This window comes from Perna viridis, chromosome 3 (assembly GCF_037379345.1).
Source record: "Perna viridis isolate PV_CMFRI_1.1 ecotype Kerala chromosome 3, ASM3737934v1, whole genome shotgun sequence".
Lineage (NCBI taxonomy): Eukaryota > Metazoa > Mollusca > Bivalvia > Mytilida > Mytilidae > Perna > Perna viridis.
Window position 1 is genome coordinate 2,094,936 of NC_142447.1, and position 21,955 is coordinate 2,116,890.

The 21,955-nt window shown below is 32.6% G+C and overlaps 2 protein-coding genes across 2 annotated transcripts in view; one reads left to right on the forward strand and one right to left on the reverse strand.

Annotated features, from left to right (window-relative positions):
- Window positions 1-672: 672 nt before the first annotated feature.
- On the forward strand, window positions 673-11,499 carry LOC148620620 (uncharacterized). The gene is made up of 12 exons (XM_088574288.1): window positions 673-866; window positions 1,752-1,908; window positions 2,328-2,396; window positions 2,793-2,869; window positions 3,535-3,585; window positions 4,886-4,959; window positions 5,672-5,791; window positions 7,760-7,840; window positions 8,344-8,482; window positions 9,269-9,351; window positions 9,907-10,003; window positions 11,305-11,499. Exons 1-12 carry the CDS (start codon window positions 771-773, stop codon window positions 11,482-11,484), a joined length of 1,224 nt encoding a protein of 407 aa, XP_088430414.1. The 5' UTR covers window positions 673-770; the 3' UTR covers window positions 11,485-11,499.
- Window positions 11,500-16,047: 4,548 nt separating this feature from the next.
- The window catches only part of LOC148620621 (lamin-like), a 28,897-nt gene continuing 22,989 nt past the window's right edge, over window positions 16,048-21,955 (reverse strand). The window contains exon 11 of the mRNA XM_088574289.1: window positions 16,048-21,696. Within this exon, the coding sequence (XP_088430415.1) occupies window positions 21,664-21,696 (33 nt within the window). The 3' untranslated portion in view covers window positions 16,048-21,663. The remainder of the gene's footprint in view (window positions 21,697-21,955) is intronic.

The following is a 21,955-nucleotide window of genomic DNA, read 5'->3' on the forward strand; positions in this document are numbered from 1 at the left end:
TATTTAACTCTTTGATCAGATGTGTAGTGTTCATTATTATGAATAAAGGCAGGTTTATTCGCTGGTAGCGACAGCAACATACATGTAATAGCGAAAATGGCTTCATCGCAGCGACATCACTCTCATGTTGAATTTTATTAAACTTTTCTACGAAGACCCATTATTTCAGGTTGCAATTTACCTACATGTAGTGAGATTGTATTGCTAGTAGCTGTTACCAGGAACGTAATACCGGGAACCAGGATAAGGACAAGGGGACACAGCAAAAAAAGAAAAAAAGAAAACATGTCGTCTGAACTTGCGGAAATATTCCTTCACAAATAGGATAGTGGACGTTTGGAATAGTTTGCAAAACGATGTTATGAATGCGAAAACAGTGAATCAATTTGAAATAGGACTATATAAACATTGGGAACACGAAGATGTTAAGTATGATTTCAAGACAGATATAAACTTCAATTGCAAACACGGAAAGAGAGAAGGTATAACCGAATGGACAATCAATATAGAGTTGGATTACTCTTTGGATATAGTTACCATCATCCAAAATAGTTTCTAAAGTATTCTAGAAGTAGTACTTTAAACTATAATCAATCATTCAAAATCGCCAGAAATATATTGGACGACCTCCAGGGGACGACACAACTTCAAACAACTTCAAACATTGTATTTCGCTTCGCTTCCCTGTCCATATTTTCCCCTGCCACATGACCAATGACCAAAATTGGCAAAAAATACATTTTTTCTGTAAATTTATTTAACGTATAGCGATGAGGAAAAGAACGCTTGCACGGCCTAAAGACATTGTTAACAATTCTAATCAGAATGAAACTGTCTCTAATACGACTCAAGTGTCTAAATCAAAGGTATTTTAAATCACAAATAAATTATATCAGGAATTCAGGTGCTCCCGCCGCACTGTGGACTGTGTTATGTGGTTCTGTAGAAGTACAATATACTATACATCAGATTCTCTGCTTGGCTACTTAGGTACTGGGTGGTATGCATGGTCTAATCATTATGACTGATAAGTGATTTTTTTATGCACACTATAGTCACTATTGAGTCTTCTAGGTGGTTCCATTCTGTATTGAGTTCTTGAATTGTTCGGTTTTGTTTGGTGGTACAATTACCACTCGTGCTGTTATTGATTTGAATGAAATGTTGGTTGTTACACAGTCTGTAAATTCATTGCTCAATTTATATTGGTTATATCTCTTCTTTCAACTTCAAGATTTAAAATGAGAGTAATAATAATAATTTGAAGGTTTATTTACTTATAAGATTGTCAATGGAGAGCATGAATTCTACACTTGGAGTCTATCAAAAGCAGATAAACTATAGCTGGGAAATGCTTCGTGGATCTGGGAGTAGGCCAGTGTGTCTTGACACCAGCCCAGGTGTTCGTATTACTCTGACCAAGTTTTTTCAGTTGGATATCTAGAAGGCTTGGCTCTGCCAAAAGCAATAGTTAGTTAAACAGGGTATATTTAAAGGATATCAAAATAATTGTTGTGGGGGGGGGGGTTGCGCAAGATCTGTTTAAGTTGTCAAGAAGATAAGTAATAACATTAAAAAAAAAAACATCTATATATTTAGTACATGTTTACAAGTAAATCATAATCACAGGGGCTCTAACTCTCAATATCCTAAAAACTGTTTGGCTAGTTTGCTAACTAAAAATAAAATAAAATACTGCAGGCATTTCTTACCAACAAGGGATTTTCACTACATTTAAACTTCATTTTCAGTCAACAACTAATGTAAAGACATCCAGAAGAGAAGGGGTAACTGTATGTAGAATTGTATGTAAAGTTCTTCAGTATTTATTATTAATTGTTCTCATCCCACCATTCTTGAACTATGCAGCATTACAGAAAGAAAACAGAGAATTGATGCCTGAAAAGGGTAAGACCCAAATCAAAGTTATCTTTATTTGTCCTTTTCCTTCCTACCCTGAAAAATGGACCTACCCACCAAAAATTATTCTTATCTTTTAATAAATATTTTTGAATAGATACATTTGTACATGTGTTAAACACCAATATTGATTGTTTTTAAATCCAAATTTTGGATCATGAATATTGTAAAATAGAATTATTTTCCTATCTTTGTACCTGTAGTGAACATACAGAGTGAGAAATGGTAAACAATATTTTAATTTAGACCCAATTAGAATATGTCATTTTGAATGAACAGGTGCCTTTCAGCTTGAATATTAGATTAGAAAAAAACTTGTTTCAAGTCATATCAATTACATGAATCTGCAACAAAAAAGATAAATGTATTTAGAGTTATTAAAATTTGTTTTATGTGTATTTTTATAGGAAATCTGTATGATATAGGATGGGGACAAAAGATGTTTAAACTGTGTGAAGGAACAGGCCCACCAACAGGTGAGTAACTTTGTGAAGGAAATGGCCCACCAACAGGTGTTACTTTGTGAAGGAACTGGCCCACCAATAAGCGAGTAACTTTGTGAGGGCCCACCAACAGGTGAATAACTTTGTGAAGGAACTGGCCCACCAATAAGGGAGTAACTTTGTGAGGGCCCACCAACAGGTGAATAACTTTGTGAAGGAACTGGCCCACCGAGGTGAATAAAAGAGATACTTTATATCTGAGGCCACAGAACACAGAATTAGTTTCTTCATGTTATTACTTTGGTTTTGATGCTAAAAGAGGAAATTTATAGGAAATAATGTTGTGTTGTATGTTTAATATAAGTTACTTCCCTGATAGCTATCACACAGAATTGAAACTGCTTTATTTTCTATCTTTTTTGTTTACAGTAATATTTGAATCCCCAGGAGGCATGACATCAGATGCATGGTCTCTGATATGGCCTGAAGTTTCTAAATTTGCTAGAGTAAGTATTTAGTTTAAATAAAAAGAAGATACAAGATGTCCCTGATAATAATGGATGAAGATGTTGTTTAGCTTTAGAACTGTAACATAACTATATTATCAACAACTTGAATGATTTTCTTTTGTTCTTACTGCCTGATATTTTTATCTTAGGCTTCTGTAGTGATACTAAGAAATGTCAGCAATATCTGGTGACAACAAGGTGTGTGAAACCTTAAATTTTATATCTTACCAAATCAGCTAGATACTTTTCCATCTCAGTTTGCAAGATATCATTTCATTAGCCAGTTTGGTTTAAATACAAACTTTCTATTCTTAACAAGAAAATGTTTTGGAATGTTTAAGATAAGGCAAAAGAATAATAGTCTTGTTTCCTGTTACTAACAAAAAAAAATAGAGTATAAATAGGTAGGGAAGTTATTTTATATTTCAAATGTAGTATACAATGAGTTTATGGGATAACAATATAGACTTTAATGCTTGTGCCAAAATGGCCATAACATGTTTAGAGTAGATAGGGTAACAGGTAGCAGACATGATATTTTTGGCCAAAATGAAAGTGTATTGTCCAGTGTCATTAAAATACTTGACTAAGTCAGGGAATGGTCACTTGCCAATTTGGCAAGTGCTCACTAATTGTAATTAATAGGTATATTATATTTGTAGGTATGTATATATGATAGAGCTGGTTTAGGTTTCAGTGAAAGACCTATACAGGTAAGTAATACTTATTATATCCCCTGCAAACTATAGGTTACACCCTGTCTGTCCGTCCATCTGTCTGTTCTTCTGTCCGAATTGTTTTCTAAGCAGCTTGCAACATTGTTATGAAACTCTTTGGGATGTAATATAACCACATGTGGCATTGCGATGTGCATACTATCAGAAATTTTTGTTAGAGCAAAAATTATAGAAATGACAGCTGATGGATATTTTTCAGCAAACTTGGTCTCATTCATTGTCCACAACTTCACCTTGATGACTTACCGAATTTATCATGAAACTTGATGGAATGTTAAATTGCCATATGGAGGTGTGCATATTGTCAGGAATTTATGTTTGAAGTAAATTTGCAGTCACATTCTGTCATTGCGTTGTCAACTGAGAAAAAAATGGACTGATTTTGGTTTGGAGTTTGTTGTTTTGAAAATGATAGCAAAATTGATTGTCATAAGTGTTTAGTCTAACCGCCATAAAAATTGTGTCCAATATGAATCGTGTCCACATTGGTCTCCAAATTAATAGGGTTCAACAGGCGTTGGGGAAAATTAGTCCTGTTAAGGGCAATGTCTAGTTATTATCAAACCTAATTTTCTTCCAAATGTGGGTTCCTGGTCAATATGATAAGTGAGCCTAGCATTGCAGAATCGTAAGTGAGCCTAGGATGGCAGAAATGTAGATCAATAATTATGAATTTGCACAATTTATGAGTAATTTGCCTCTTATGAAATAAATTAAAACAAATAATTGAAGTTAAATTATTTATCGTACATTTATATCAAAAGATAATACAAGTGATTTGAATAAAATACTTGTAAAAAAAAATAAAATGACAGCCACTCTATCAATCAAAATACAAAAGCCCAGGGCTTTGTTTGAGATAAATACCTGTAGTGCAGTAAAAATATTACTCAGGCTTCTAGGTTAATTTTTTCCATAGTTAAATGGAATTCTTCTTTTTCATTTCAAACACTGATTGTACTTTTATGATTCTTTTTTTAACGTCTAGTTTTGTCAGTTTACGCTGTGATGGTTGAATTGTAAAATTGGATTTCACCAAAAGTAATGGAGGTAAAATGACATGTAGCAACAGTATTACATACTATTAAGAAAATTTTGTGAAAACGATCACCAGCGTGTTTTCATATAGGAAGACTTCTCTAGCTTTTGTAGACAAATAGGGTTTTTAGTTAAAAAAAAATGCACTAGCAATAATCAGTCCATTATCTGCAGAATTACAATGCATTTTATTTTTTTATGAGTGCAAGCAAGCAGTGATGTTTGTATTTTCTTTTAGAACACAACAGAAGATGATGGAACTGAGGCTAAAAGTAATTATAAGAACAAATGGTTCCCTTTTACTGTAGAAAGGTAATGTCATTGTACTTACACAGTTATTATCCAAAACCTAAGTGGTTGTGATGTGAATTGTGTAGAAATAATGGCCCAAAAGTAGTCATAAACATACATTTTCATGTTGTCAATAACTTGGCTGTCTGGACAATTACTTGACTAAAAGTGAATGGATCATTGTGAAATTGGAAGACGAAGTGCCATACCTCCAAAAAAAGACTAGGATTGGTTCTTGGTGTTGTAACTGGAACCATTTATGAGTAAGGGACCAAAAAGGGGCCATTTAGATTCTGGTCAAATTATTATACTGTTTCTAATATTTATTCAGAATCAAAAATTTTAGAACTGTATCAAACTTGAATGGTGTGTCCATACTTGCCCCAACTATTCAGATTTCAACCTGCATATGCTGTTGTATCAAGCTGCTCTCAACAAAGCATTTATTTCCTGTTGGCATGTACGAGATTTTATTACTGAGGAAATTGAGGTAAAAAATAAACCTCAATGTAGTACTTATATACATGTATCAATGAATGGCTAACTTTTATTTTACGTTATATGAGTTGAAAAAGGTTGCAATTACTATCCCAGTAAACTTCCTGACCTTTGTATAAAGTTCATCATGCACTCATTGAATTTGACATTCTTTGGCTCTTGTAACCGTATTTCAGTTATTCACTTTCTTGATAAAAATAGATTTGCATCGTCTTATTATTTTCTTATCTTATAGAATGGCAGATGACCTATACCAGCTGATGTCTATTAGTAGTCAGGAACCACAACCTTTTATACTAGTAGGAGCTGAACTAGGAGCTCTAGTGTCACAGTTCTATGCACAGATGTTTGAAGGGTAAAACAACTACATGTATCAAACATTGATAACCAACCAATTTTAAATTTTAACTCTTTTCAATAATGATCATTCATCCTTCACTATTACTTCTTTCTTTTCCAAATGACAATAAAAGAAGTAAATTTTTACAAAAAGATGTGTATTCTTGCTTTTAAATGTAGATGTATACATGTTAAAAAGAAAACTTTACCCATAAACCTGTTATAATTGTATTAGGCTGAATTAAATGTTTAACAAAGGTTGCATAAGAACCCATCAATGACCATCGATTATTAAACAGTTCTTGGATAAACTTGTTATTTTGGCAGGTGCCAAATTTCACGATTTGCTCTATGAATATGGGTATTAAATTTTTGTGGTCTATATTTTTCATGCCATAGATATGGTTTGCAGAAGATAGCTGTGAAATATTTTGCCTTAAATTTAATTTTAAATTTAAAATTCTGTGAACCTTGTGAATATAGTGAAAAATAGAACCACCAGAAATATTTCTGCTATTGGATAACTGTATTGTATTGTAAGTTTTGGAAGCCATCATTTGTGCCATCAATCATGGATATTTTGGAAGCCATCATTGGTGCCATCAATCATGGATATTTCTGTGCAAATTAAGTATACTGGCAATAAGCAAATATTTGGGAACATCAAATTCGGATTAACTACAAGACATTTTCAAATACAATACAGCTTTCTCAAATCTATGACAAATTAAGTGTTATTATCTGTAAGAATCAGGCAATGGGTGAAACATGGTATGAAAAAAACAATCATTTTGATAGTGTAATTTGACTACTTTCATCATTAGAATCAAGGAAAACAGACAAGATTTTCCATATCAAGTTGAATCATTTAGTTACAAATTCATTGAAATGCAGCTGATAATGAACAATTCAAGGGCAGATAAATCTGTCAAAAACCTTATTTTTCTTAATCTTTGAAATAATGTACTTATATCCATAAACAAAATTGAGGCAGTCTGTTGAAGAATTAATGCCCTGAATTTATAAGATTAAATTCAATATCACAACTTTGTATTAGAGTTTAAGAATGAACAAATTTTCCATGTTTTATGATCCTTATGGAATATTCAAGATTACGTCCTGTGTTGCTCATTTAGAGCTTTCTAATTCAACTGATAGTATTGACATTTTGTACTTCTATTTTATACTATGCCATACTAGTACAGTGGATTTGTGTTAATTGCATAACCTACTTGTCCGAAAAAAAATTGCACAAATAATAGGAATATGCAAGCAGAAATTAACATTTTAAAAGGAAATACCCAATGTTTTAGTGGATTATAATTTTTTTTTCATGTCTTATTTGATTCCTGCTGTAGTGTAAAGTCAAAGAACAGTGAGAATATTGTAAAAACAAAGTTCTTAAGAAAACTTGAAAATTGATGTATTATTGTTTTACCTATATAGGTAAATGTCTTGGTAAATTATTGAAAATTTTTATGCAATCAAGAGGAATTTTCTAATTTGGGGGCCTATGTCATGCAAATAAGAGGAGATAAATGGTTTTGTTTTTCAAGTCCCTATGCAAATAACAGGTATGCAATGAAGTGGAATGCTCTCTATATTTAAGAAATAAATCACAGAAACTCCATTTTAGCATTGTTTAACCATGAGCTGGCTATTTATATCCCATTGTTTTACCCCAGCAATAGCGAGGGGTTTAATAACGATTCGAATGACCAGCCTGTGTTAAATCTATGATAAAATGGAGTTTCAATGATTTATTGCGATTCTAATAGGACTAGTTTCTTCATATTTTTTAAAAGAAGCAGCCTATGCATTGCACAAAATGTTGGTCATGTGTTAATCACTTTTTTACCATGGCTGTAGTCTTAAGAGTTTTGATGCACGTCATATTAGAATTACTGGTAAGTCATATTTGTCTACTGTCGTTCCATTGCTCATCTGATTTCACTTTTGTACAATACATGTATTATATTTACAGACAAGTAATAGGTATGGTACTGGTAAACCCAATGTCCGAGAATCTCTTTGAACAAGACAGTGGAACATGGCTTCAGCATTGGTAACATAGTACATATTATTATCTATTGGCAACTTGATCATTTTACCATTGTTTTTGCTGCCTAATACTTTCTATCTCAGACTGCTGCCTTGATATTAAAAGTTATAAGCAAGAAAATATTTGTGACCGTTTAATTTTTGTGTTACAGGTCTTATCACTAAAATAGCAAAATTACATTGCTGCAAAATTTCCCCAAGTTTACAGTACATTTGACAAATAATTTGACGAATACTACATTAACTTTTAGATGTTCAATATGATCTGCAATCATTGTCCACTGAGAAAGTCATAGATACTACGACACAGGTGTTCATGGTAATGAGTTTACCAAAATCAACCTAACATGAAATATTAGAATTATATTTCCTTTCAAGAACCATATATTTTCAACATTCAGGCAACCTCATTATTTTGACGGTAATGCACTGCATTAATCAATTTCTACACATACTGGTACATGTATTATAAGGGTTATAACATATAATAATGATTTGATTTTCTAGGTACAACTATATCATCCCATCTTTCCAAACCTTACAACTTGGTGCAGCCCTGGGTATAACTAGACTAGCATTACTGTTAGGGCTACTTCAGCACCCAATGTCAGGAGTAGATCTTCCAGAAAAAGTAGAAAATAGACAGGTACAGGTCTTAAACAGTTTTATTACTATAGCAGTTTGGAACCAAGGGTTTCTGGGGGTTGTAATTTAAATTCCCTCTCTACACCATATTGAATTTTAATTTCCTATTGGCAAAAATGAGTATATAATAGCCTGGAGTCCAACATTCCATTATCTCCCGATCCACACTTGTATAGTGTTATTTTTGTCTCCCTTGTGATAAATGTGGCAGACGGTGAGACTAAAGTATTACTTTTCTAGGATAAGCGTCAGCCTCCATGTTAAGATTTCTGATAAAGTCAGTTTGATATTAGACTATTGCTAGGTCAGTCAAAAATTTGTATGCAGTCACATTAGCATCACTATTTCACAATTCTGTAACTGTTTTATGATAAACTCCTGGTTATCGAAGTTGGGGTTCAGGGTTTAAACCTTGTCCCCTAATCCTTATTTCCATTTATCTGTTGGTTGTTCCCCAATCCTAATTTCCATCTATCTGTTGGTTTTTAGCAAAACTTATACAGTAAAATGTTGTTCACAATTACAATTCAGTGAATGTTGAACGGATGGGTAAAATATTTTCGTAACATTTTTCTCAGCAACTATAAACTGCAGTCACTAAATATTTGGTCCACAACTTCAATCAGTATGGGGACTCATATAGTGGGAAATGATTTCAGGTTTGTCACATGTGTGTTTTCTGACTATTGACTTTGTGTATTTTTCAACTTTACAGCAGCTAGGCTATTTCTATCCTTTAGCCAATTTTTTTATTTAAATTTTGCTATTTATAATGTATATTTTACAGAAACATCAAATGTGTCATCCAAAACATCTAAGCTCGGTTGTAGACGAACATCATTTTATCAATGAATCATTTTCACAAATGAAGTAAGTATGAGCTGGAAACTGCAGTGATTATTGTAGTAGTAGGTGTAGTGTAAGAACAGAATGGTTGTGAATTAACAATGTTCTTCCAATGTCTGAAATCAGGGCTGATATTTTTTTTAATTTGTTGTAATATAATTATAAGCATAAATGTATTTACATGTACATGTATGTTAGATCATGTACATGTGACTCGAAAACTCGGAGAAACCGGTTATTGTTTAAGACTTTCTTCCTTGACTTCAATGCCCTTCTGATATCACCATCATTTACTTAAGTTTAACCTAACATGGAAAACAACATATAAATTAGGCCACGTAAAGTTGATTTCTTGGTTTTCAGGACATTTTTCCAGTGAAGAAATGTTTCTTTTTAAATTGTTTTGCCTAAAAAGTGAAGAGGGATGTGCTTATTTTGTTTTTGTTTTTGATAAGATGACGATTAATGGGTAAATAGGTACCCTTAAAAAGACGAGGGGCCCTAAAGAACCAAAAATTCCTTTTTCCAGTGGCCTTAACATGACAATATATTATCCATTTTCTCTTCTTATTTTTAAAGAACATTGAGAATGATAAAATCCTTACCAGATAATATAACAGTCACAGTTATAACAGGGAATTATTATGATGAACAGATGCCTAGTTACTTAAACAAAGTGAGTAGTTTATATAATCAGGGCAGTGGTGGATCTAGAGGGAGGGAAGCAGTGGGTTGGCACCCCCCTTTCTATTGGAAAATTTGTCATTTTCGTGTGTGAAATTTACAAAAAATGGCATATAATGTCCTAGCACCCCCACCCCCTTTTCTGAGGAACTCGGGCTGGCACCCCTCCATTTCAAAGTGTCTAGATCTGTCCTGCAAGGTGGATGAGTTAGTCTCACTGTTGAATTTAGACATGGACAAATATAAAGTAGTCCTGTCTTCTGTGTCTCTGGTAATCTTGAGCTTAAACAGGTTTCAAACCAACGGTCTTTTATCTATCATTTCTTGAAAATATTCGTAAGAACAAAGTGCCAACATTGGAAGAAATATTTGCAAGGAATGAATTAGAATAGATTACTTTATTAAAGATGTTTTAACACTTGTTGAAGACCTTTTGGTGAATGTATTTACTGGCAAGAGCGAAGAGCTCTACGGCAACATGCACATGCCAGTTTGAAGAGTGCAGAATGACTAGAACAAAAATTTATTGTCCAGAACTGATATGTCACAGAGAGAATGTAATATAGCAATAAGTGTCCCCAACAATTTACATCTTCCTAATCTAACTTAAATAAGCAAAAGAGGATTGGAAGTACCCTACAATGTTAACATTATGGGAATGTCACATTGCAATCAATTTTGTTCCTTTTACTTTAGTTCCAAACTAAGTTATGATGACAAACAATATTTTAGGTGAATGGACAAATGCATTTTTGTTCAAAGCACACATATATACATGTATTTATATATTAATTAATATTTTTAATGACAATTTAATTTCAAATAAATATAAAAAGTCTATGTTTTCTGCTAAGTACTACTCATGCATGTGCCTACAACTATTTGTCATTCACAGTAAAACCTTATACTGGTATGAAAAATTATAAGCTTGCATACTGAGTATAGACAATGCCTACTCCATACTATTTTGTATTTAGATTATATGCTGGTGCATTTGTTGCATTTACCCTACCGTTGCACCTGGTCCATGCTCCCAGTTTTTTGAGTCTGAGTTGTTCATTTACTTTTGTTACTTTGTATGTATTACTTTGGTTATTTTATGTTTTTTGTAGTGCGTGTCTGTTCTCCATGTCTGGTCTTTGCCCCTAGATTACATTCTTTTGATTTCCACTAGAATCGTTGTTCCCTTGATTACTCTTAACATCACATTTCAGATGAAATAATTTTGGACAAAGTTTCAGTTATTTCCCTTTGATTGTTTGTGATTTACCTTTTCTTTCATTGTTTTTGCAGGCATGGGCCAAGTCTGAGCAGACATTATTGACGAAGCATTATCAAAAAGCCAACCATATAGTGATAAATAGTGCAGATAGACACATGTTGTATAGAAATCCAAAGGCAGTCATTGAACCTGTTAATCGATTGGTCAGACAGTATAAAAACAGGTCAAAAATGAAAACAAAAAATAAATAAATTTTTCTTTTTTCATATATTTTTTCTTTACATACAATGTATCATAGGCCTCTTTTGTTAGAAGGAGTTTCGGATCTTGAGTGTATAAGATTTGGTAACTTTTATGAAATGATGATACCCCTCATTCTATCACATTTTCTGTCCAACATCAATCAGATCCATAAAAAGCATTCATAGCGAGGTGTGTGTACTATTAATGTGACATTACCGTCTTCATTTCTGGATTTCTTCTTTTCTTTCTTGTCGGAAGTGGCACTGCAGTTGATTCCTGTTAAGTATCCTTAAAACTTTTCTTACTTTAACATAATTAGCATTGAGTTTTTAAAATACAGTGAAATCTGTCTAAAGCGAACCATTTTTAGACTTTAGAATGCATTTGTTTGGTTTACAAAGGTTTAAAATATACTGTGTAGTATTTGAAATGATATAAAAGGACGTTTAAAAGTACTGTTTTGGGGTCAGTTGCAGCTTGCCCCGTGCTGTGAGGGTTTCTTCATTGTCCACTGAGGACCCATGGGTGGTCTTGAACCGACATTTTTCATTCCAGTAGTTTTTGTCTCTTTGACATATTCACCATATCCATTCTCGTTATATTTCAAATTTGTCTGGTTTCGAGAGGATTATTCTGGGTTAGTTTTAAAGAGGTTTCACTGTACAAGATATTTGTTGTGCTTTGAAATCTCCAAGATTCATGGTTCGTTTTTCAAGTTGGTGTAAATGGCCTATTAAAAATAGCTAATCTAAAAATTTGATGAAACTTTATTGGATAGCAGAGGGCTGAAGCAATGGCAAGCAACAGGCTGAGATGGCAAGGGAACAGCCACAGAAATCCATAAGAGCTCAGACAGTATTTATGTTTGTTGTAGGTTAGGCATCGTACATATAAATGTAGATGTACTTGAAGTAAGATATTTGTTGTTGGATCTCTGCATGGGGATATAATGTATGTGCTCATATCTTTTATACTGAACTTGCTTATAGTTGATGTCACTTGCATTGAAACTCACCAGAATATTTTGCAGAAAAAGAAATCTAGAGAACCCAAATTCTAGTTGAAAAAGAATGTAATCCAGGGACAAAGACCAGATATCGAAAACAGACACACACAACAAAGAACATACATGTAAATTAACAAAAGCAATATGTACAAAGCAACAATAGTAAATAAGTAACTTGGATGCCACTAAACTGAGAGCATGGACCAGGTGTTCCGATAGGGTAATTATATGTATATTCTTTCTATGCTTATTTTCATGTCAACTATGTTGATGGATCTGTCTTGTCTGTGACAAAAGTTGCAAAATGTAAGACGGGTATTGCTGTTCTAGAGTCCATATTAAGATATTTTTGAAATTTTTAATTCTACAGAAGTTAATATGATTGTTTCTTAAGTATGAGCATTAGGAATTTTAATCCAAGAAAAAAATTACCGCTTTTACAACAAGAGGCTACCAGGAGCCTGAATTGCTGGTTAAATTTTTGCCTTTCAAGGACAACTCGAGTAAGTTGTTCGACAATTTTGACTCCATGAAGACTTTGGTGGGACTTATCATGAGGATCATTTCATCAATCAGAAGTTTCATTCAATCTAATAGAGTTTTCAAGATATTGACTGAAAACTGCAAAAAAATTTTGTTTTCTTTCAAGGGCAATAACTCTTATATGGAGTCGTCTGACAATTTAGATCCCTGGAGACTTTTGTAAGCCTTGTAATAAGAATCATTTCAGCAATCGAAAATGTCATTCTATTTACCATAGTTTTCAAGATATAGGCTAAAAACTCAAAAAATGTCATTTTTCACCTCTCAAGGACAATAACCTTTACATGGAGTTGTCTGACAACTTTGATCCCTTGAAGACTTTTGTAGACCTTATAATAAGGATATTTCAGCAATTGAAAGATATTGGCCAAACATGACGGTTTTGGAGATATATGCAAAAAACTACTGTATGACTCCTATGTTCTATTTTTAGTAAAGGCGGCAATGTTTTTTTCAAAGATACCATCTTACATTGAATTCTGTAAAGTAGTTTCTGAGATGAAGATTTTTGAAAGTAATAACATCAAAAACAGCAAAAAACGTCCAAAAAGGGCAATAACTCCAACATGGGTCAACAGATCTTCACCAAAATTTGACCACAGATAGATCTCATCATGCTGAATACTTTTATTTACTCAGAATTAGGCTAAACCTTATGGTTTTGGAGATACATGCAAAAAACTGCTGTCTGACCCCTGTGTTCTATTTTTAATAACAGCGACCATCTTTTTTAACTAATCAAAAATCATAACGGTCATTTTGTTATGGATACCCTAAAAAACAAAAATACCAACTTTCATTGAATTCTGTATAGTAGTTTCTGAGGAGAAGATTTTTGAAAGTAATAACATTAAAAACAGCAAAAAAATGTCCAAAAAGGAAAATAACTTTGATATGGGTCAACAGATTTTCACCAAAATTTGACCACAGATAGATCTCATTATGCTGAATACTTTCATCCCTGAATCAGAATCTGGCTAAACCTAACGAGATATATGCAAAAATCTGCTTTCTGACCCATATATTCTATTTTTAGTAATGACGGCCATGTTTTTTAACGGCCATTTTGTTAAGGAAACCCTAAAAAACAAAAATACCAACTTTCATTGAATTCTGTATTGTAGTTTTTGAGGTTTTTGAAAGTAATAACATGAAAAACAGCAAAAAATGTCCAAAAAGGGCAATAACTCCAACATGGGTCAACAGATTTTCACCAAAATTAGACCACAGATAGATCCCATCATGCTGAATACTTATACCCGATGTCAGAATTTGGCTAAACCTAACGGTTTTGGAGATATATGCAAAAATCTGCTGTCTGACCCCTATATTCTATTTTTAGTAACCGCAGCCAAATTTTTTAACTGATCAAAAATCTAAATGGTCTTTTGTGCAGGATACTCTAAGGAACAATCATTATAAGTTTCATGCAAATCTATTCAGTAGTTTCAGAGGAGATGTTTGAAAAATTGTTAATGACGACGACAACGGACGCCAAGTGATGGCAATAGCTCACATGACCTATGGCTAGGTGAGCTAAAAATAGAATGTTGCCCAACATACCATTTGAGCAACTCAGGCTCTTTAGAGCCTCTAGTTCTTATTAGTTCAGTTTTCAACATTATTAAGTTTTGCTTTGGTCATTTCCACATGAATCACATGTGGTAGCTTATCATATTTTGTATGCAATTGCATTAGCATTACTTTATCCCAGTGCCATATCTGATGCATATGCCCCTGCAGTCACGGTCCATTGAAAGAAATTTCTTAAAGGTTTTAATGTTAAGTTTTCTGATAAGGTCAGTTTAACATGATCTACTCGTGCTACATCAATGTTAATGTAGTACTATATTTCATTAGATCATTGCACTACAATTCCATATTTCATGGATACGCCCTTGCTGCCACTATCAAATATTGAATAACAGCAACTACCATTATGTACGACATGCAGAACATGTCACTGTAACAAGTTAATTAAGATGTAAATGAAGAAGGCATTGTAATAATCATGAGATACTTATAACGGTAAATGGTAAATGTTTTTAACTTCCGACATGCTAGTGCTCCTTAAAGACAAGATTATTTTTTTTGGCCAAATTTTATAGAAATAATAAAAAAATTCCTGAAGTATGAGAACTTTTACCAATGCACTACCGACATACTATCTGTAGACAGTAATTTACAGTTAATATTAGTAGTAACTATGGGAAATGTGTAATGGTCAACACCTCTACAAGTTAAGGAAGTTCTAAGTCTTAAGGTTAACATACCTCTGCCTTTTAAACCTTGCCACTGTGGAATTAAACCTACACTCCTTGAGACGTTCATATTTCCCATTTTAGCATTTGTGCATTGTTTATCGTGCATTTACATCGTTTTGCATTTGTTTAAACGCACGATGGAAGCGTTTTTTTTGGTACTTTATGTTCCTGATTCAACTGTTATTTTTATATTTTTTGCTATTATTAATTCATATGATTTTAATAATTTTATTTTCTATTTTTTCTTCTGTCATTATTTGTTAATATTATTTTGTACAGTTCGTCTATCGTGCGTTTAAACACACGATATGAGCGTTCGTTTAAAATGCATTTAAACACATGCTGGGAGTGTTCGTTTATCGTGCGTTTACATGCATGATAGGAGCGTTCATTTAAATGCACGATAGAAGAGTTCATTTATCATGTGTTTGCACATCGTTCATGTGGAAAACCTGAAGGTCTAAAGGAGTGTAAAAATCAGTTCAAAAAGGTCATATTTCCTTGTTTAAACATAATTAAAGAAACTATTTATGCCTTAAACAGATTGTCAATCTCTTCAAAGGACTACAAGCAGTTGAGTGACATGCATGTTCCTGCTCCAGACCACAACTTATAAAAAACCTATGTCGTCATTGTATATAAGTTTGTATGTCTTCTTCTGTGAGTTTGCTCACCAAAAAATTTCTTGTCTTGTACTAATTAAATGAATTTTACAGGAAAGCGAATTGAAAATTAATGTCAATAAATAAAGACAGTAATGAAGTAAGAATTTTTATTAATGTAGGCAGTGATTTCTGATACTGATACAAAATAAATGGGATAAAATACAATGCTCATGTAAATATATAGAGAAAACCAAAATCACAACCATCAAGTTGGTTTAGTACCAAAAAAAATATTCAATAGCCTTTTTGTTTCATTTCCCCTTTATAAATATAACCAATTAAAAAAAAGTGTTCCAATGAAATTTTTACTAGACTTGATTTTAAGAGATCAAAAAATATTAAACCAAGATGAAATATGCAGTTGAAGAAAATATTCATGACAGTGAACGAAACAAATCAAGCCTGTTTAATCAACGAGTGAAGAATTTCAGCCAAAAATAAGAATTATCAATGCCAAAGAATAATCGAAATTTCATTTTCTATGGCTTTTTCTTTCAATACATTTTTTTGCTATTAATTACTCTGACTTGACCCACCTTCAATTTCTAGTTTATTTTTCCAACACCAGATCTGATTTATGAATACCAATATATCCAAAACATGACAATGAAAATGAAATTAAATGCATAACACTTTTTCTTTAGAATGTCAAAAATGTGGAGTATAGTGTTAGAAGGTGGGACTTGGTTGTCCAAAGCCACAACAAAATATATCTGCTAACACATGTACTGCTCTAACAAATAATGCACAAGTAAAGCATGATTATAAACAAAGCTGGGACAAACAACAGATTTTGTTTTTCTTCATTAAAGCATTAGCATGTTTCAAACAGATGAACTGCTACAATAATAAACAGAACCATTAAAGTGTTAGAAACTAAAATGTGCATAGACCTAAATCAGAAACACACTTTTTTTATGACAAGAACAAATTGTTGAATGGACACAAGGTTGTTTATGATGACTTCCTAAAGATGTTGAAAATCTTATTTTTATCATCGTTTTTTACTGTAAAAAAGAAGAAAAATAAATGTGACTATTGAAACAAAACACCATTAAAGTAAACAAAAGAAATTAACACACAAAAACCCTTTTACAATAAGCCTAAAATAATTTCAAGAAGTCTTCAAATGATTTTTCGTACATTCTTCATAAACTGTGGCACTAAAGCCCACAATACATCTGCCCCCTTTTTTGTGGTGGTTAAATGTCCACAACACTTAAACCAAAATGGGGATGCAAAGAATTTCATTTTTACATCATATGAAGAAAAAATAGCTTTCATGCACATCTGTCTATAGTCAGAAAACATGTCCTTGACTATACCTTTATTCCCTACACTTAAATAAAATGTACCTTAAACCTGGATTAACTGTAAAGCCTGAAAGATGTTCAGTTTAAACTAGTTTCACAGTACAGAAACAATATAAATCCCTCAAAACATTTTCTCATATTACATAGCTTATAAAAAAAAGTGTCATATTCTACAAAGCAGAAGTAATGAATCATATTGTAAAAAAAAATATCAATAAATGAGATTCTAGCTTAATACCTGAATGAGTTTTCAGCATCTTAAATTTAGAACTATGATTTTCTTTTTAAAATTCAAAACATATCTAGTTTGATTAGGATTGTTTGGCACTTTAAAAATTTCGTTCCAGATAGAGAAGGAACAAAATGATTTCTACAAAAAGAGGTCACTATCAAAAGACTTTTCCTCTATGCAGCAAGCATACAAGACTTGTATGTGAATGACAACTTATTACAATACACAGATAATAGCAGGGTTTGACACTAACTATTTTACCTTAGTAGTCCACAGGACTAGTTAGTTTTAGATGTTGTAGTCCTGTTTGCTGCATGGTAGTCCTGAGGACAGCGAAGCTGCCTGAACTGACTAGTGGGGTTTGGGGGCATGCGCCTCCCCCCACCCCCCAAAGATTTTTTTTAAAAATTAGAAGCAAAATCCTGTCATTTAAGCACTTTGGGTGGCTATACAATGAGCTTTTGGAATGGATATTTTCTCCAGGATAATGAAAATTAAAAATAGGAAAGAGTTGAATGAATCTCTTAAATTTTTAGCTTTTTTAGCTGGTGGGGGTTTAACCCCAAAAATTTGTACATCTTCGTTTACAATCAGTATTGATAAAAGATCATGACTTTATATCATTATTTTCGTTGAATACAGCGTTTGAATGATGCTGTTAAGAAGCAAGAGGCGTTTAGTTGCCACAAGCACGTGTCGACCTTAGTACAATAAATGGAAGTTAATAACCCGAGAATGAACAAAATAATGACCAGAATGTAACTCATTATGGACGAGTTCAGAGAGGTGAAAAGTGCATGGAATTGCCAGAATAAAGTATGAAACTAATCATTTGCCGACGTTTTCAAAGAGACACAATTTTTCACTGAAATTAAAACTTTCACCAAACTTATTCAGTAACTACTAACACAATTTCAGGTAGTCGAAAGGACTATTTATTACGGATTCTCAGGTGGTCCTCCTTAAAATCAAGGGGGCACCAGACTATCGGACTACCGTTGGTGTCGACCCCTGAATAGGTGTAAAATAAATGACATTGCCATTAATATAGTAATCCTGTATTGTACAGAGCAAATTTAGGTACTGCTTTTTACAGAAAATAAAAAAAAGTTACTGATATAGATTGATACAAAGAAATAAGCCTTAACTTGCATGTATATGGCAAGAATAAAAAAATAAAATATCATCCTTAAAAAGCTACCCTGTCTACACTCAAGCTAAAAATGATAAACATTGTGTAAATTCAGAAAGAATTGTGATAGAAAGTGAGAAGAAAATACAATATAATCAGATACATGTAATAGAAAAAAAATAGCAAGCTATCTCAACTACATTCAGCTACAAGTGAAGACATTTTTAGCAGACCTTTAAAACCAGTTCACTGTTGCAGTTAACTTAGTAATTTTTCTTTGAAATATCACAACCCAATTCTTGCTGAATTTATAACAATCTTCTCCAATATTACAGTAGAAAGGCAATCTTCTCCAATATTACAGTAGAAAGGCAATCTTCTCCAATATTACAGTAGAAATGACAATCTTCTCCAATATTACAGTAGAAAGGCAATCTTCTCCAATATTACAGTAGAAATGCAATCTTCTCCAATATTACAGTAGAAATGACTGGGGGCTAAACTTACTTCTATTTACCAATTATGCATAAAAAACAATTATATACTTTGGAAAAATAAAATAAACAAAATAAAAATATTTCCAAGCTATTTACATAACATGGTACATCATGAGAGGCATACTATTGAAAAAAGAATTACAATGGAAACTTTGTAATATTAAAATTAACCATGCAACATTTATCTAAATTAGATCTTTATTATGTTTTTTAAAAAAAGATATGAAATGAAAAAGTTCTCAATACTCTTCTGTATAAAATAAATTCCATAAAAAAAATTGTATCAAATTCAACGACATTCATCTCAATTCTAAAGCATCAAATTTCAACGTATTCCCTCCCATGTTTAGTACATAACGCCCCTTTATAAATTACTCATTTTGCTAAATAGCAAATACAAGAATATTCTAATTAGTCTCCACTACAACCCTGTAACAATTTACTACAGTAACTAAGCACAACTAAAGAAATATATATATAAAGCAGTTAATGGTATGAGACCAACAACTCTGCAATGTTCTGAGACATTATCATTTCTACATCTGTCCAAGAAATACACATTTCCACTAAAAACTAAAACCTATTCTGCAGGAAATGCACTTTGTGTAAATTAATTTGGTTTAAATATATACAAATCTGAGATACTATGGAAGAACTTCACCACAGAAAATATTGATATCATCATCATTTAATAAGTTAATTTGAAATTGATCTATGATAAGATCTTAAGCTTACATATATTTATTCCACTTAGTATCTACTTGCTATAAAACACAGAAAACAGTGTGCAGACAGGCTCTGAAATCTACTTAATAGTCACAAGTTATGGGGCATCTATACAACCAAGTTTTGGGACGAAATTAATCTCAAAACAAAAAACGATAACAAATGCGATACAAGATTGGACCACATAAAAAGCTAATTGCACTTTACTCATTAAAGACAAATTATCACATATAATCTTACAGTACTGCATGCACAACCAACCTAAGAAGAATGTAGCTACAATCAGAGATTGGGTTGATTGTAAAGCCAATAAGAATACAATAATGGTTAATTTCCCCATTCCTGATCCCCCAAAAAAATGTAAGAAAAAAGCTTTTTTTTTTTAAATCCTAATAATGGGACTTAAAATGAACACTTAGAAAAATCAGACATACTTTGGGCAAGACAGTGACTTTTTATTTGCGGTGTCAAGATTGAGGAAACAAAAAATATTTTATCTTAGGCTTCAGATAATGTATTCACAGCCATATTTTCAATAGTCGAAAAGATTTCAAATTAATACCATAAACGCAACACAAATCTTAAACTGGATGTTTTATAACACAAGATCTGGTTCTGGTAGCAAAACACAAAAATAAATACAGGTATCAGAGCATCTTTGAGATTCACAGAACTTAGATCCTTACAATGTATTCCCTTTCTGCATTCAAATGGAATATGATCTTCAGCAAGGACAGGAAATGATTGAATGAACACATGTTATATGAGGTATCATGTCCCTGAGCAGTTAGATCTAGATGTTACAAGCAGCAGTCAATAGTTATTACAATTAAATTTGTGTAAGTGCAAGTCTATGTAAGAATGGGGCAAAATCTGAAATATTCCAGTATAAGACTTCAGTATGACAATTGTCATTCAAAGTCAGGAACCACTTTGGGGATGAGAGGTAATTGTTCATGCAATTTTCTAAATGGCTTTTTTTTCCACAACCCAAAGAATGTGTGGTTCATAATAATATCTTATCACAATCCCCTGCTAAATGGTCTATTTAGCAGGGGACCAACCACCATTTGTTCACCACAGCCTTGAAATTATTATGTAGTTTGCATTCTGATGGTACAAATCATAAATTTACACCACAAGAGTAACTTTCACTGACAATACTTCACCCTAAACCTAATTCTTACAAGGAATGTTACTTAAAATGAACTTTTCAACAGAAATAATTGTTACATACATTGAAATATAAATCAGGAACTAACCTTGACAATTCAAAACCATGTAACACTTATTATTATATGCATATACATGAAACGTAAATTTGCCATTAGCCAATAAATAGCTTTTGAAATAAAATACTTGGAACATGTATTTTAAATTCACATATAAGACTTAAGTATTTCAGAAATAACTGTTTGTGAGCTGCCATTGTAGCATGATGTCAAGGAGCGTCCAATATTCTTGTTTCTAACTTCTAATTGCCTGCTACATTCCTCAGGTACCATTGCACAGTACGCCTAACAGCTACTGGTCCACAAAGCAATCTCTAAACTAGAGGCTCCTTAGAGCTGTTTTGCTCACACTGGATCATTTATAATTAAAATCAAACAAAACCTACTGTTAAGACTTCTATGGCATATGATACCAGACATGGGGTTATTGAAATATGTAATTGTAATTGAATGTAATTAACTACTTTCAAAAGTAATTGGCCCATGACAGTCTACAACCAAACTTTTCTAAGGATAAGTAAAATGTTTGTGAAAGAAGACAAATACCTAGTGTGAGCACATAATAAGCAGAGCCTCTCTACATTACACTACATCTTTCACCATCAGCTCTCTGAAACAAAACAGGAAACTTTATCATCTAACATAAGGCTTAAAAAATACCTGTTTCAGTTGATAAACCCTACTAGCCCCAAATTTCTTGGCCCACCCTCCTTTTTTGGCATTTTTTTACAAGCACATTATAGGCCTGAATGTGTCCCCAAAAGTTTTGCCTACCAACCAACTCTTGTATTTTAGTACATTTTATTGGAAGCAAAGCAAATTTTTTTTCCTATGCCTAATTTTGAAGTGCACTTTTCAGTAGATTCAAC